General features: G+C 29.9%; 3 protein-coding genes across 4 annotated transcripts; 2 read left to right on the plus strand and 1 right to left on the minus strand.

Annotated features, from left to right (window-relative positions):
- Positions 1 to 254: 254 nt before the first annotated feature.
- Positions 255 to 4290, plus strand: LOC119678469 (SET domain-containing protein SmydA-8-like). The gene is made up of 5 exons (XM_038090310.1): positions 255 to 566; positions 638 to 766; positions 1717 to 2263; positions 2327 to 2899; positions 4100 to 4290. Exons 1-5 carry the CDS (start codon positions 514 to 516, stop codon positions 4253 to 4255), a joined length of 1458 nt encoding a protein of 485 aa, XP_037946238.1. The 5' UTR covers positions 255 to 513; the 3' UTR covers positions 4256 to 4290.
- A 26-nt stretch (positions 4291 to 4316) lies between these two features.
- LOC119678471 lies at positions 4317 to 17676 on the minus strand. 2 transcript variants are annotated; one of them, XM_038090312.1, is made up of 2 exons: positions 17648 to 17676; positions 4317 to 5499 (listed from the first exon to the last, which is right to left on the minus strand). In XM_038090312.1, exon 2 carries the CDS (start codon positions 5495 to 5497, stop codon positions 4340 to 4342), a length of 1158 nt encoding a protein of 385 aa, XP_037946240.1. In that variant the 5' UTR covers positions 5498 to 5499; positions 17648 to 17676; the 3' UTR covers positions 4317 to 4339. The 2 variants fall into 2 exon arrangements, with proteins under 2 accessions (XP_037946240.1, XP_037946241.1); XM_038090313.1 differs by lacking the exon at positions 17648 to 17676 and adding an exon at positions 9706 to 9779.
- Positions 10679 to 16765, plus strand: LOC119678470. The gene is made up of 2 exons (XM_038090311.1): positions 10679 to 10941; positions 15177 to 16765. Exon 2 carries the CDS (start codon positions 15177 to 15179, stop codon positions 16527 to 16529), a length of 1353 nt encoding a protein of 450 aa, XP_037946239.1. The 5' UTR covers positions 10679 to 10941; the 3' UTR covers positions 16530 to 16765.
- Positions 17677 to 17941: the final 265 nt, after the last annotated feature.

A 17941-nucleotide genomic window follows, 5' to 3' on the forward strand; every position in this document is an offset into this window, starting at 1 on the left:
AGTTATAGTATTGAAAATATACTTTAGTCACAGTGATTGGCTCCACTATGAGGTAAGTTCTGTACTATAGTCTAATTCTAAGGTTGTACTCTAAGGGAATAATACTAAGACCATTTAACACATAATGCAGTAGTTCACTAATTCGTTCTCGGCCAATACATTGTATTACTGCGAAAAACATTATTACAATGAAATTAACAATGCCTTAGTGATTGTTTTCGCTACAAAAACGAAATACTGTCTAATGAAGAGCAGAAATATAGCGACAGGGTAGCAAAAATAATTGGCCAGAAAATGAAACGCTTTGCATTTTTGAAAATGTCGTTGCTGTCGCCTGCCTGCGTTTTCGGATCGTCAGTGTCTTAATATTGCGATTTGGTGAAGTTCTGTTTAGCAGTCTATTTTAAAAATAATTAGATTTCAGTATACAAATAAGTAAATCGGTGAAATATATCAACTAAAAATAATAAGTTGAAAGGTGGAAAGGAAATATATTTAACGGGCAGAAGAAATATGGATGAATTCGATAAAAAGTGTAAAATCGAACAAGACAATGAATTGGGACGGTATCTATATTTATAAAATATATATATAAATTTTGAGATAAGAATAATAAATATATGTCTTAAATAAATAGATATCTAACAGCTGCTATAGACATTAAAGCCGGAGAAACTATTATGCTTGAATGTCCTGTTCTGATTTTATCGGCAAATGACGAACGACGTTGCTCCAACTGCTTCCTCTTAGCAAATGAATTCTGCAGGTAAAATCTCAAATATTAGGATTATTCCAATTTAAATATAAACTACATATATATAATATATATAGTATATATTCAAATATGTGTAGGAGGTTAATGCAATTAAACTAATTGCATATTTTTAAAGAATGACAATTTTTCATATTTAGTTCAGTAATTAATATAAATACTGAGATTAATTGATTAATTTAAAATGTGAATTAATATCCGTGACTAAATGAAATTGCAGATAGTTTAAACACTGCATCTATTTGTTGCAGTGTATGTGCTTGTGTTTGGTTGTGTGGTTAAAAATTTAATTAAATATAATCTCAAGATCAAGGTTTTTGCGATTAAGTCTCCAAAATACTGCACATCTTTAGAGTTTGGAAAGATCTTACATTTGACTCCATTAAAAATGAGTAAATAGATAGAAAGGGTGCAGTGGTGGAAAATATTATCACATTTTGTATCAACGACATCAACAACAGAAAGAATAAATTTTGAAGAACATGTTCTATTCATATTCTAAATGGATGAAAATGAAGATATAGAATTTCATGTTGTCACAAAGCAGTAGAGATGATTTAGGTGTTTGCTCATTTGAGCCAATAACAAAAACACTAGCAGATCTCCAATTCTAATTAGATCATTATCAATAACAATAAATTAAGCAAACAGAAAGGGAATAAATTAAGTATATCTCATATTTGAAATAATTCTTATTCAATCTATTAACATTTTAACATCACAACCAACACGTGTCTGATTCACCTTAAAGGACTTAAGAGCCAAAAAATGAAGCGAGGAACAGTATTTATATATATCTATATTCATTATTAATACATCATGACTGTTTAATAAAATAAATATTTTTTGTTAATAACTAAAATGATCTAAAAGCCATACTCAAGTAGTTTTCTACCCACAGGATCGACAAATATACTAACAATTGTATTAATAATCTATTTCAGTAAATGTAAAGTGTTTCCACTGTGTGGGAACTGTAATACACACAATGACTACGATTGTAACAAATTCGTTGATATGAATGAACTAAAAACCTCTGAGCTGCAGAAAGGTGGTCAGATCTACGGAGTTCTTAAATGTCTTCTACTTCGGGAAAACACTGAAACGGCTGAATGTTATAAAAAATTTATACAGCTTGAAGCACATTTGGAGGAACGACGCAATACTGAAGTATGGGACGAAATCAAGAAAAATGTAGTTACACCTATAATCAATTCGGGGCTACCAAATTATCTCAAGTCAGATGAAGAATCGATTGATGAAGAACTCTTGCAGCGTTTGTGTAGCATAGTTGATGTAAATTGCTTTGAAATACGTGCTCCAGACACATCATACATGCGTGCAGTATACCTAAATGCGTCATTGATGTCACATCAGTGTGTCACCAATACTGTGGTAGCTATAGATGATAATTACAAAATGAAAGTTTATGCCAATCGCGACATCACTCAAGGCGAAATGTTACTTAACTGCTACACAAATGTCCTCTTAGTCAGTAAACGTTTGAACCTATTGTAATATGAAGCATTTAAAATAAGATAACACTTTTTGCAGGGCACCGAAGAACGTCGTCAAAACTTAAAGTTGGGAAAATACTTCTTCTGTACTTGCGCACGTTGTGAAGATCCCACAGAACTGGGGTCTCATATGAGCAGTCTAATTTGCCCACCGTGTGCACAAAATAAACGTGATGGTTTCGTCGTTAAAAAGAATAACAAATGGCAGTGTCTTACCTGTCAACATACAGTGAAAACAGACTTTGTTGAAAATATATTGGAACGAGCAAAAGAGGAAATATTTCACGCAAAGGATGACATTTATAGATACGAACTTCTGTTGGGAAAACTGAATCGGTTTTTTCATCGTAATCATTACATGATGATCGACATTAAGCAAAATGTAGCTGCAATTTTACGTTCTATTATACTTAATCTGGCCCATCGTCCAGGACGAAAAGTTTACGAAAGAAAGGTGAGACTCTGTCAAGAGATCTTAAACGTGTTGCAAATTATTCAGCCGGGCATATCGCGTCTTAAAGCTATCGCGCTATACGAATTGTGTAATGCTTCAGCTGAGCTAAATCGTATGCGATTTAATGAAAATGAGATATCCCAAAAGGAGTTAAAGGTAAGCATCGTTGTATTTTTAACTTTATAGCAAATTCATATCGCTTTTTATAAAAATTTGCTATGAGATCCTGTTAATGTAGTACTCTAGAAATTATTTTATAATCTGAATCTAATATTATAAGCCCTTCTGTACTAAATAATAAATAATCCTACTGTTTATATTTAGTCAACATTTGTCTTTAATTAGTTTTTTAAAGGTTTTTAGAATACTTGCTGTGCTACAACTTTTATATAAGTTATATTCTAGAATTTAGGGTTGGATAGGTTGAGAGAGTATTTGTCACTACAAATATCTACACTTCAACTAGGAGATATCTATTGCCCATTGTATTGTATTCGAAGTTAGCAGTAGAAGGCAAGCTATTCTAAGCAGTGTTTCTATATCATATTCCCTTAGATAACTATTTGGTCTTCCCGATGAGTTAAGCAGATCTGCTAATCCTATCCTCGTTGTCTATTAACCCAGTGAAGAAATGATATTTCAGTTATTAAAGCCATTTTATTTGTGATCCTGGACAGACATAGAAAATTATCGATTGAATCCACTTTCTATTTATCATGTACAGTTCGTGAAATACATCAGCGATGAAGTATGGATGTACCAACATAGTATCCATTAGAATTCCAGTAGGTATACCAACTTCAGGTCAAAATATGTTTCATACTTTTCCTATCTAATCTAGGCTATAAAAATGTAGCAACCAAAAGTCTTCTCGATTAGTTCACAAATCATTCGTAATTTACACCTAGAGGTTTATCTTAATACAGTGACCTCATTCATCTCCACTTCGGAAAATTTTCCGGCCATCTCATCTGCTATCTTGTTGTCTCCATTATTTCTATATGTAGAAACACTAAGAGGTGAAACCTTGTAATAGTCTTCATTGCTGCCTGATTGTGGACTTATACTTATGTGTATTAGCCTGCCTGCTTTTTTAATATCGTATATATCCTATATTTAAATCGGAAAAAGGCTGCAAGTAACAAGAAAAATATACAAGTTATGGTACAACAACCTGACCTGCAGGTCCTTAGAGTCGATCACCGCATCTAAAATTTATTGTGTATTATTATTATACATATATTTTATAAAAAATCCAAAAGTGCTATTCCAATTTAACCTAACCTTCTTCCCAAATATATATAAACCCAAGTAAAAGTCATACTTTGATTATTAATTTTTCAATTTGAATTCCAGGAACTTTTGCTACAATCAGAGTCGATGCTTCGTGAATCAATACGAATGTTGTTGTATGAACCTGTCGAAACACCAGAAGGAAAATTAGCAAAGAGCATGCTTAAAGAATTGAAGGACCTACAAAATGATATGGACATGTTGAAAACAAAGTTCTAATAAATAATTAACATTTTTGTTATTCTTAAAATGAATTTTTAAGTTTTTTATTGTACTATTCTACTATTTATTGTACTATATATACTATATATTTTTACTATATTCCTCAAGAATATCAATTATTTGTAAAGTAACTGCGAAACGATTATGGCATTTCTGCACCGGACACTCCACACAAATATCAAGTAAAGCTGCCAGTTTAGGAAAGAGTGTAGAGTGATTTTCAGGATATGGCTTAAGAAATCCCCCGAAGCTGTTATGCGTATTATCACGTAATAATTGACAAGCTGCAAATAAATTCATATCACTTAGTTTATGGCTGCACAAATCATCTGGTGAATAAGCGAAGCAATTATGACATTCTATCAAATCATGTCGATGAACTCCATCGTGACCTATAGATTCTGAGTCGATGACAAATATGGTATCCAAGTCGACGAAATAAATCTTATTAACTGTTGCATCATAAAATATATTATCTTCAGACATATCAGTAATATAGATGCGAAAGTTTGCAAAACCATATGAGAACATAATAGCTGCCTCCAAAATTTGTTTGGCGATCTTAAGTTTCAAATCAAAAGGTGATTTTCGGTATGCAGTCATTGACTGACCTGCGTTTGACTGAAATATACTAAAACCACATGTTGCATATATATTTGGTACAGGAAATCCCTTAGCATGCAGTAATGGTAAAATCAGCGGCTGAACATGAATCAGCATATATATCAAAATGGTTCTCTCTCGGTTAGAGGTATTGTCTTCCACATACTGATTAGGTATTTGTAGAAAATAGTTGATAAAACGGTTGAGTCCGAACTGTGGACATAGATGAAAGCGACCAATGCTTTCATCATTAATTAAGTAGTGTCTTAAGGCATCAGTTGAAATGAGATCACTTTTTATTTGATTTAAACGCTTTCTATTACTAAAGTATTTGCCTACTATTTCTATTTCGGTTGACTTCAAACGTAGATGACGTATTACTTTATCCGGCCGTATCCAGTTTGTGAGTATATAAAATGAACGAAGAATTAGACTATCGGTTGGAAGAGTTGTGTTAAGAAATGCACTGCATTGTTCAGTCTGTGTTTGAAAGCAGATTTCACAATATTCTAAATCCTTTTTAAATGTTTTCTGAAAGTAAGTTGAATCTTGTTTGATGACGTAACTAACACTAAGTATAATGAGAAAAATATATTTAAAGTTGAAGATTTTTTTGAGTACGAAGGTAGCTACCATAACTGCAAAGAATAAAATAAATAATTCAAAATTTGATGTTATAAATATATACAGATATAAATTGAGATAACCTATATAATAATATGTAACTTGTTTATGATTATAAATTTTTTATGTATGTATAGTAGACTAAAATATATGTCAGATACGGAATTATATGTATAAATACTTCATTGGAATACTTCATTACAAATGTTTTCAAGAACTACCAACTCTCATAAGATTCTTGACGTTAGTGATGACGGATATATATTTTGCAGTATCCGAAATATTTGAGTAGTTAAAACAAAAACTACCACAACTCCATTTAATAATATTTCTATATATATTATTAGAATTTCTTGTTATGAGATTATAAAAACAAAATATGACAATGATAAGATATATGTATTGAATATTTAATAATTATCGGTATACACATTCAAGATGTAGAAAGCTGGGAAAAGGTTACATTTGAACACCTGTTACGCTTACATCCATCATTAGCAGAAATACGCTTAAAATACTTCAGAACTCCATAATTTGAAAGTTAAATTACGTTTCAGCGAGAGCACGAGAGATGGAGAGGTCTCTGTGTAATTTACGGCTAACCGTATTAACCTAGGTTTAGTTAGGTTGGAGTGACTGTCTTGTACACCAAGCCTTACTTTATCACAAAAAATGGCCCATTATCACAATGGGAAGAGACATCGTCCGTAACGATAAGGTTCTAGTTGAAGTATATAGTACACGAACGGTGCCGTTATGAAATTCGCGACGCGAAGCGAACTAACCTCGCAAGTCTAAGAACTTAGCTATATTCCTGATTTTAAATCATGATAACTCTGTTAAGTCAATTAAAAAGAAGGCCTCAAATATTTTTAATTCTCATTTAAACAGAGATGACCAATGGTAAATGAAGTGAAGAACAGTTTTTTTCCTTATATGCAATTTTCAAAACTCCGACAAAATCATTAGAGGGTGTATAAAGTTTCATTACATGACTTACCCATAAGCAGTGATCTATCCGCACTGTTACCGTAGTACTGTGTAGGTTGCGCTCTAGTTATTATAGTTAAGTGGTACGCTTTTTTGGCCAATTTGGTACAGATGAGTTTTGTGATCTGACAAGAATTATCATCTATTCAGATTTTTCTTCAGATTAACATAATATTACTTATATTTGGGTTGAAGGATCATTTTAAAATAAAGGAATAATGAAAAGTATCATCAATATTTGACCACCTTTTGTTGAAATGATCATTATGATATGTTTAACATATTACTCGTATACGAAACCTCTGTAAATCAATGGTCGTATAAATTAATTTTTAAAATTTCACCTTGTGGTGAAATGATCATTATAATTATATGTTTATTATTCGTATATGAAACCTCTGTACATCTATGGTCGTATAAATTAATTTTTAAAATTTTTTCTAAGCATTTTTAACATTGTTTTCAGCGAATTAATTAATTGCTCATATTTAATATATACGGTATATATGTGGTATAAATAAATTGAATGCCATAATAGAAACTAATTGCGACATATTTAAAATTGGGAATTATATTTTGAAACCTGGAATTTTTGATTTTATATCAATTCAATGTAAACACTGTTTTGGTATAAAATTTTGTAAACAAGGAAAGTAATTAACATAAATTAACATTTGCAAAATGTTAATAATGAATTTATTTATTTAAAACGCAATATATATGATATATACATAGATAATATATATAAGTATATACTGACATTAGAAATAATTTCGCGTGTCTTGAAAGAACTATATCATATACTATTTTATTTCATAGTTACTTATACATTTTGTGTGCTTTATTCCTTTTTTTATATGAACGTTAACTGTGTTCTCATCACATACCTTAAAGAATAACCTTGAACCTATGAAAGACCGCAGATGTAATAATCAAGTCCAAAGTTATTTTGGTTGCAATTTGTTCGCTCATCTCCAAAGTGTTGCTGCATTTTGTACCTCTTATTTATTACCAGTTTACCGTGTTCATCGGAAGACCACAGAATGAAGTAGCAAGACAACAGCTTAAGAGCATCTTCCATATACCAAAACACAGACTATCTGCAAGAATTCTTAATTTGTGTTTGGTTTCGTTGGCATCCGAGAAAGCACTCTACACTTGGCATAATAGTGGCTAATTTTCGTTTAATGGAGTAAATTGTTCATGATTTTGACAAGATTCATTTCACTTCATTAGTAATTTATTATTAATATTAATAAACTTTTGACTCAATCCTTTGTTCTTATTTTATTATCTTATTTGATGAAATCAAAATTGGCATAATTATTTCTCTGCGATTTATTTACCTTAATACTTGCTCATGCACACATACATTCTTTTTAAGACTATTAAGACTTTTAAGAGAAGATTTTTTTTATATATTAATAAAAATGAACATATATAACAATTGGATTTCTTGAAAGTACTTCAAAGTTCTTAGTACAAAATCTGAATTATAGACATTGATATATACAATTGAATATATTGATTTTATATTGATATACCATATTAATATATTGAAGCTCATTACTTAATTTAAAATTTTTATTTAATTAGGCATGTTACTAGGCCTCTAACTATATCTAATTAGGAGAGATATTGTTCTTTTATATAACAACCCTCTTCGATAACTGATCATTCTATAGATATTATCGAAAGACTTTTCTAATTAAGTTTTTTGATTAGGTCGGGCTTAGGTCCTTTATTTAACACATACAATTATAAAGATATTAATTTGTGCTAAATATTTTATTTATATTTTAATTTAAAAAAAAATTATTTACATTACAGATATTTCGGTCCATCTTTAGTGAACAATCATTACACAATTAACTTATTCTAAATTGGTCGTACTAACAATTAATTAAAGATTTTCCATTAAATTAATAAATTTGTTAGACTGTATAGTCTGTTCCTGAGAAGGTAGACTTCGCATTAACAAAGGTAGAATGTTAATATTTCTGTGACATCCAGTACTGAATATACAGATTAAATCAGATTCTGACTATTGAGAACTACAATTTGAAAGTTATTAATAATTGATATATCTTGAATCCTACAAGCTAAGTGATCAATCAATACTCGCGTTCATAGAATCTTTAATACATAATAGTTTTGACAATACTTTACTGTGAATACTATCGATTGTATACACAACGGAATGTTCTCTCATGGATATGTAGGAGGAGGATAGTACAAAGGTGCAGGTTTTATTGCAGAATAAATGCTGGAAAACTCAAATGAGGTATCAAAGAATCAGATAGGATGTTTATGTAGTACAATAAACAATGATACGCAAATTATGCTTCAAAGTCTGAATGGGGAAAAGAACGATAGGATATTGATGACTTGGCGTCTATGATTGAAAAGAAACTTCGAAAAACCGTGAGGACTGGCGAAGTAATGTAAGGAAGAAAGCCTTGTTTTAATTATAGCTCAAATAAAAAAGAATATTTAGTATAATCGCATATATTATAGCAGCTAAATCAAATTATTTAAATTATTTATAAACAATTATATTCAATAATTTATGTCTGAGAAATTGTTGATTAAAATGAGACAATAAACAGAATATTACTTTTTCAGTAGTCCACATTATTGTTAATATAGATTTTCACATATACATAAGAAACTGTATATACATATTTAATCCTTTAACTCGTATATGAGGAGCATATGGCCGCAACAAATAACTTCCACTCGGTACGATTGGTGGCCAATAGCTTCAACTCTCCCCAGCCTTTCCGCATGTGTGACATTTTCGTGTCGGTTTGTCTTCTCGAGGTGTGAGCAGGTCTGCCCCTACTTCTGCTGCCCATCGGGTTCCACTCAGTCACCATACTTGTGGTGTCACCAGTCGGTCTACGCAAAGTGTAACCGATCCATTCCCATTTGCGCTTTTTAATTACGTTTCTCATAGGTCGTTTGAAATTGTATTTGGCTAAAATACTTTAACTTTAACAATATATAAACTATATTTCAGTGTTTATTCCAATAATAGTTTGTTCAAAATTATAGCTGTTCACAGATTTTCTCTTAAAAATGAATTTTCCTGTTACATTACAATATATAATGTAAATAACACATTTTAACTGTAGAAGTGTTATGTCGTACTTCAGAATCGTACGACTTAAGTATACTATAGTTGTTAGTGGCACTTCACATGAGTTTCTATATTTGTAAATACTTACTTATCTCCAAATTACTGTGTTGAACACAACTCCTTATGGCAGGCTTCTATCTATTCTTCTATCTGATATAGTGTATTTATTAAGAGGCGAAAATAAATCACACATTTGGAAATTCTCAAAAGATACTTTTTGAAAAACTAAAACGCAGATATCGAATGAAAGCTGACTCAATTTTTTATTTCAATTAAAAAATCTTTATGCAAATTTTTACGCTTAATTCCGAAGCAATTTAATGTGTGCGAAACGGCTGGAGAGCATATCAGCCGTCAATTTGCTGAATTGAAAGCATTTACTCAGAACTTTGAGCGGGAAGAACATATAAAACAAGTTAGTTAACCGGAGGCAAAAGTTTCGATCGGCACTAAAACCCAAAGAGTTCAGAATGATGACAAAAAAAGATACTCAAACTTTCAAATAAACAAGTGAGAATATCGTGAAATTTACTTAGTCGAGTGCTGCCCGTGAACTGAAGTGGTTGCCGGAATTTAGCGTTTGTAGCGCGCTTAACAGTGCTTAAATTGAAAGTATCTATATCTGAAATTCTGTAACTGTGGGAACGCAGATACTTAATGAACTCATGAATGAAAAAGCTTCGCTAAATACGTGCAGATAAATTCATTTCGTTGCAAACGATAGCGATTATCGGTCAAGTTCAGCAAATCCGATGCAATTTGCATTAATTGAAACTAAAAGTGGATGTACAATATTTACGAGAAAATCTGTGATAAATTATCGTACAGAATACTATAAATGATTTACGTAATTTTTTAATATATACAATTCTTCTCAGAAATCATTCATGTATAATACAAAAGAGAATATATATTTATTTTGAATATATGCCAAGAAGAAAGGACAGATTCAACATTTGAAATTATAAATGTACATACAAATATATATGTATATAAAATAATAAAATATAGAACATAATTGTAATAAAATAAATAAATTAAAAATTAAACACAAAAATATTTATAAATATATATGAAACACGCAGTAGGCAATAAAATGGAACTATGACGTTTCAGGTGACATTTAAAAAAATCTATTAAACAAAATATTGTTTTCGATTTGATAAAATAAATAAAAATAAACGCACGACACAACACAACAAAATTTAAATTAATTTAATCTGTAATTAACACCACGGAGAAATTTTATTCAGTTAATTAGAATATTTATAAACACTTAGTAGAACTTATCTAATCTGATTGATTTTGTTACCGAAAAGTAAAGGTAAGTGCTTTTTATTGAACTCTGAAATCTCTGATATTTCATTATGATAATTTATGTAGTTTGCGTTTTGAATGATTTGTAGAAATAAAAAAGACTTAGACAACCCTTAGATACCTCATTTAGAGCACAATTTAATCGAAATACAAAACAGAAATAAAATTGGTTTTCACTACAAACCCTATAGGAAGTGCTCTCTCATGTTCTTTATAAAATGTATCGAACTATGCACAATTTTGATCCAATTCTCGATGCAACTTATCTATCTGTTGGATGACTTAGCATTATTATTATGTTGAGGCTAATTGAGTCAGTGCACTTGAACACGTTTACTCTCTATTAACTGCGAAGTTTCTTTATAACCCCTCTCTACGCCTTGACTGGATTATTGTTTATCACTTCATTTGACTCAGCAATAACTGAACTTAGATCTGCATACCTCCCCGAGGAATCTGTAATCATATGGATATGTATGTTTTTTTTATGTATTTTTTGATCGGATCAATCTTGACGTCTGGGAGGATGTCATTCGTCATTCGTTTATTAATCTATTTAAACATATCGGATGATGCATTCAACACTTATCGATCTATTAGTTTCATTATTTAAGAAATTAGTTTCAGCTACTTAACTTATTTGATCAGTTTGTATATTTTAGTTATAAAACACTGACTTTAATCGTTATAATATTATTATACTATTGTATATTATTATTTTATTATTGTATTGTTATTATTATTGTTATAATATTTACAGTAATATTATAATACACGATTAAATTAAGATTTTTAATAACAAATCGAGGTCAATTGTAACAAATAATCCTATTTATACATAGTAATTTTTATGATTAAAATATAAAGAGGTTTTTCGAACAGTAGTGAACTACAACAACAAAAATTCATTTTTTATTATTTTAATTAATTGAATTTTTGTCTGACCATACAGCTGTTTCGAGTATTGTCAAATACTTCTTGTATTGGAAATAATTCTTGTATTTAATTGTTCATAAATAATTTTTTGAGACTGCAAGTACCAGGAGTCGAACTTGTGTCCTGCCAAATTTGAAGCTCAGAGTCAGCGCACCTTAACTAACTGACTAAAAGCCGTACTATGTTTGCACATTTTTCTGGAGTTTTGTTACTTGATTGAAATATTAATTATATTTTAAACTGAAAGTGTGAGAAACGTTGTTCTATATATTCAGATAGAACACTTTTTTTACGATTAGTACTATCTTAATAATTTAGTGATGTATCAGATGTCGTGACATTATGAAATTAAAAAGGTGGTTCGTTATTAGTGGTATCTTTTATTAAAATTATATTATGCCATAGAACTTATATTATTTTATACCCGGCACTCGGTTTCATAATAATATAATAATTGACGACATTGATTATTGCATTGATTTAATATTCTATCTTATATATCTTTCATATCGTATAACTTTATTATTCTTCACCTGAATTTTAATTGACTATTAAATAACTTTCCTATTCACACAAATGAAAAAAATATAATATTAAATCGCAATTCATCAAAGACTATTTTTATTTTTTAATGAAATGAATTCGTAAATAAAATATTTGTTTATTTTTTCAATAAGAATTTGCAAGCAACGTAAATGCTCAAAAGTATCTAGAACTTGTATTTTTGGTATTGTTTTTAAATGAGGCCGGCATATGACAACAAAACATGACGATGACGATGACGATATTGAAATGCAAGAGAGCGTGTTCAGACAACTGATATTAAATAAACAATCACAGGGCAAACAATACTAGTATATATGTATGTACATATGTTTCTGTATTAAGATATAAACAATGATCGCATCGGTTAAGCTACATTTCGCGAGAATTAGGAAGACCATATCTCTATCAAATTTCAAATAAAAATATGAATTACTCTTTAATAAAATTGTTTTCGACCCACCATATATCTTGATTTTTGGATAAGTTTATAAAGAATATGTAATATTATTCTTCTATAAATAAAAGTGTGACTTAGGAAATGGATCAGAAATAAGCTATTGGATCTTCTCTGAAGATCTGGTGTTAAGCCTGTATGACAGATATTTTCATCATTGTATTCATACATATTAATCAACCTGATACTACAATGGATAGAGTAGTAGAATGGATACTAAAAAATGTTAATATTAGACAGATCTGACCAGTTACAGATAACCAACATGTGATTATCAAATTGAACGCAGCTGAGTCGAAATGTGTACTTGCTGCGGCCAGTATCTTAGTGAAATAGCACAACAGCATCGTTTCCATGTCATCGTGGTATCAGATTACAATAATCTGATACCATAAATCTAAATCTGCTGATCTACTACCAGTACTAAGTCTGACTACACTTATCTGGAAAACCAACGTAAGATGGGAAAATGTTTAATCTGCAAGAAATTTAATAGTCTGTCCGGATTATTCTAACCTCGTTCAAATTCACTAGTACATTAATAGAAGTAACAAAAATTTAATTCTATATAACAAGTAGAAGTAAAAGTACAACTAAAGGTAATAACGAGTTACTACTTAATAAAAACATTTTCTAAAAGGCTTAATGTGTTAGGTTAAGTTGAAGTGACACCCTTATGTATTGACTAAATCATCTTAAGATTCAAGTTCCAAACATCTTGTGCACAACGGATTATTTTGAGAGAACTTGGTGCTCCTATTCAGGTGAAATCAATCTGCAAGACTATAAACTTATCACTGTCTCTAATTTTAGAGAATAACAGTTAGAAAAAGAATTCCTATAATATTGAATATCCTAGAAAATGATGGGCAGTGATACACCCGGTAAAGTAAAGTTTTCTTCTAATTCGTAGAGCCAATTTGGATCAGATGAGATAATTTTCAATAGAGGAAAAATAGAAGACACACTTGAAATTAAAATTAATTACGGCTGTTTTAAGAGTAAAACATTGCTATATAGTACGGTTAGAGGTCTTCATTTTGAGAATATATTTAATATATAACATACATTTCTAACGTAATTAGTTTTAAAATCTAAACTATTATTACTACGAACATCAACGATTTTGTGTTTTGGCGGATTTGACGTTATAAATATTATGAGGTATATATAAGCATGATAATAAACATTACAAATTCAACTAGAGTGATAGTAGGGTTTAAAATGGGTGGTGGTAAGGTCTAGAAAAACAGTCGAAGATAATAAAAAGCAGTAGAAGGAACGTAATAACAGATTCGTGTCGTATGGAGGTACTATTAGAATTATTGTTACCATTACTTTTAGAAACAATCACCTATGGTCACCTTAATTAAGTGATTAATTAACACATGAGGAGCTTGAATTTGTTTTGCATAAATGAGTTTCAAGTTCACGATCAATAACTCCTATTCTGGTTTATATTGATAATTCAATCACAAATGTTATCCACATGAGTTTTGTAGAAGTATTACGTTTCCTTTATTATTTTGAGAGAAGAACAAACACTTAAAATAATATTAAATCAGAAAGTAATACATCATATGATTGAAGTATGTTTTTTAAACACATCTGAATTTTATTAAAACAGGTTTTTTTAAGAATAACAAATGTACAGTAGAGTAGAAGAGAGTATTTTATCTATATATTATTTGTTAATCATTTGGTAAATATAGTTCTGTTTTGGGTAAATACGCTGGGATTTTTGTAAAGGAAATACTAGTTAAATATGTAAATAATGACTTGCACATGTACTGCTATTAAAAAAAAATCATATGTACAATCTGTAATAATAATAATATAAACCGGAGATGTAAAGCGAAAACAAAGTTTATGATTTATTGTATTAGATTAGCCACTAATGAGATTCTGGCTAGATTATGTGTTAAATGATTTATTCGAAAAAATATTTTTATCTTTATCTTTATAGTATTAAAATCTATTTTGCATTTATTCATCGATTTTAGAAAGTTTGAAAAATGAGTTTAAATCTTTTGAAATTTCACTAAATTTATTATAATGTTATGTTATGTATAAATTAGTGTAAATTTAAAGTTTCACTTTAAAATATTGGATCAAATATTTGCAATTCTATAGCAAGGTAAACTCAAAACTATGTCTTAAAAGTTTCCTATAATTTTTCCATTTGTCACACTATATCAATTTTTCTAAAAATCGAACATAAAATGTCTGATTCGGAAAAGTTTTTTACTTTTTAAGCATAAAAATAATAGTGTATCGAATGTCTCTAATGTGTATACTTTTTTCAGATGACTGCAAATATCACACAAAGCACCCCAGAAAACAAATCCTTACAACTCGCTAATCATCTCACGGATAAAACAAATGTAGCTACAATGCTAAGCAGGCGATATGAACAACTATTGCGTACCGAAAAGTTCTGTGATTGTGTATTTCATGTGGGAGCTGAAGTTGTTAAATGCCATAAACTAATACTATCTGCAGCAAGTCCAGTATTCGAAGCAATGTTTTATGGACCTATATGTGAACAGCGAGAAATCGAAATACTTGATTTAAATACCGATATATTTAAGTTACTAGTCGAATATATCTACATGGGATCAATAGATTTTCAACACCTAACATTAGAAGAAACCATCGAGTTGTATTATGGCGCTGAAAAATATTTACTGAAGGAATTGATTGGCGACTGTTTATTTGCTATAACTCGAAAATTGCGTTTTTCCAATATTTTGCCAGCACTAGAATTAAGTGCATGCATGGATCTGAGTGGTTTATTGGAAGTGTGCATGTCATTCTTCTTACGCTGCTGCTTAACCGATCCACAATTTATGACACATTTAAAATCAAATTATGTGCATATATCCAAGTTCTGCATGAAATCAATCATTGCTGCCGCTAAGAAGGAGCAACATAAACAATTGCTCTGGTTTGCATATGAATGGTGTCAGCAGGAATGCAATGAGTTAGGCTTACAAAATAAAGATTGTGGTCTTATAATAGATGATTTACAATTGAAAGAGAATGGTCTCATTAACAGCAATTCAGATTTCGATATGAAGTCAAATTTGCAGCAATGCTGTTCAGTGGAGCGTTGTTACTACAAAGCATGTCGTCCGTTTATTGTTGAATTCGATAATCATGAGTGGACTGTAACTATAAAATGTGATCGTTTCATATCATTACGAGGTCTTATAATACACAGTCGTTTAACACCAAATTTTTCAGCGATATTTGCAACAACAACTCATATGCCACACGCTATTTTAAGTTTACCGACTGAATATAATGAAAATGTACGTATTGAAATCAGTGCAATATGTCAAAGACCAGAAATTGATATCAGGGAACCTTCAATCGAAGCAGATAGAATTGCAGAAAATCAATCTATTATTTGGCACCACACTGTTACCAAGCAACCCATTAAATATAATTGTGATTTAAATATAAGTTGGAGTGATGGTGTGGTACTTTCTCCAGATGTCGAATATCAAATAAAATTAATATGGAACTCAGATGCTTATGGTGCCGAGTATCCTTGCAGTCTACAGTCAGATATTGTTGATGGCATAGAATTTAAGGATTTTAATGGACGTAACGGAAGTATTCTCAAAGGTTTACGTTTCCAGAATTTAATTTAATATTGTTTATTATTATTAGTTTAATTTAAAATTATCTACATATTAAGCATAACAATTAAATTATTTTAAATAAAATATTTATAACACACGCTTAAGGTCAACAAACTCATTTTTCATAAGCTAAAATATTTTCTTCTTTAATCATTAGCTTCACATTTATAAAAAAAATATCAGGTTTTAATATTAAAACGAAAATTTTTGAAAAAAAAATAATAAAATTGTTTGTTTTGACTTGTTTATTTTTTTCTTTTTATATTATATTTGTTTTAATTCAGAAATGTTTGAAACAATTTGCTTTTAAGCTCGCACAAACCATAGTCAGTCTTTCTAGAGTTTTTAGGTGATCATTTTTATATTTACGATATATACATATGTATATACATATATAAACTTATGTTTTGTAAAGTGTGAGGTCTTCTTGAGATTTATAACTCATGTATATAAGTAATATATACATATGTGAAATTTTTCTAAGTATTTGCATATTATTAGAACAGAAGAACTAACAAAATGTTATAGAGAATTACTTCACCCAAAACTATAAAGTACAATTGCTTAATAATTTTATAAAAATAAATTTAATTATAATTTATTGTAAAAGACACAAGATTTTTGCAGACAGAAATAATCAGTTATAGTGAACTGATTGATATAAAGTTAGAAATTATAGTCAGAGGACGACAACATTAATGGAGTGGTATGGTGATCGAATCAGGCAGCACTTATAGCACTTGATGTACAAGACTGCACAAGTCGTGCATGATATAGAACTGCCGTTAGAGGTGAGACCCGTGTCAGGTGGTAACTCACAAAATGTTGGTTGGTCAACTTAAGTAAACATGAACTTTCATTAGAGTCTCATTTGAATCTGATTTTTTCAAATTCATTTTGTTTAGGGTAAAGTAAAGAAGACAACACATATTATTAGACAAGGCCAATATTTGTGTGATGTACTGAGTAATCGCCTAATAAACACTATGCAAATATCAAATATTATTTGCCAGCATAGAATTTGAAAACATACAAAATTAAAAAATTAAACAATAGCATCTAAACCATATTTTTATAAACTAAATTTTATAAATTCCCCTATTGATATGAATAATTAAACTGCTTACCAAATACTTCGCATTGAACTTAAAAATTGTAAATAGAAAACTAACAATTAATATAACAGTTCAAAATAGTCAGTTTTATTCACAATTATTGTGTATTCACAATAATTTTAAAAATCAAAAACATTACCTGCAACTTAATCCATTGCAAAGAAAGATTTCCTCATATGTTAATAGTTTGATTTGAAATCGCAAAACTTTTATATTAGGTGTATTCGGAAACTCTAAAGCTCCGAAGTGTGACAAAAAAGAAATCGCTTGCTAAAGTCGCTAAGTAACACATGGGCATTACTGTTG

The sequence above is a fragment of the Teleopsis dalmanni genome, chromosome 2 (genome assembly GCF_002237135.1).
Source record: "Teleopsis dalmanni isolate 2A chromosome 2, ASM223713v2, whole genome shotgun sequence".
NCBI lineage: Eukaryota > Metazoa > Arthropoda > Insecta > Diptera > Diopsidae > Teleopsis > Teleopsis dalmanni.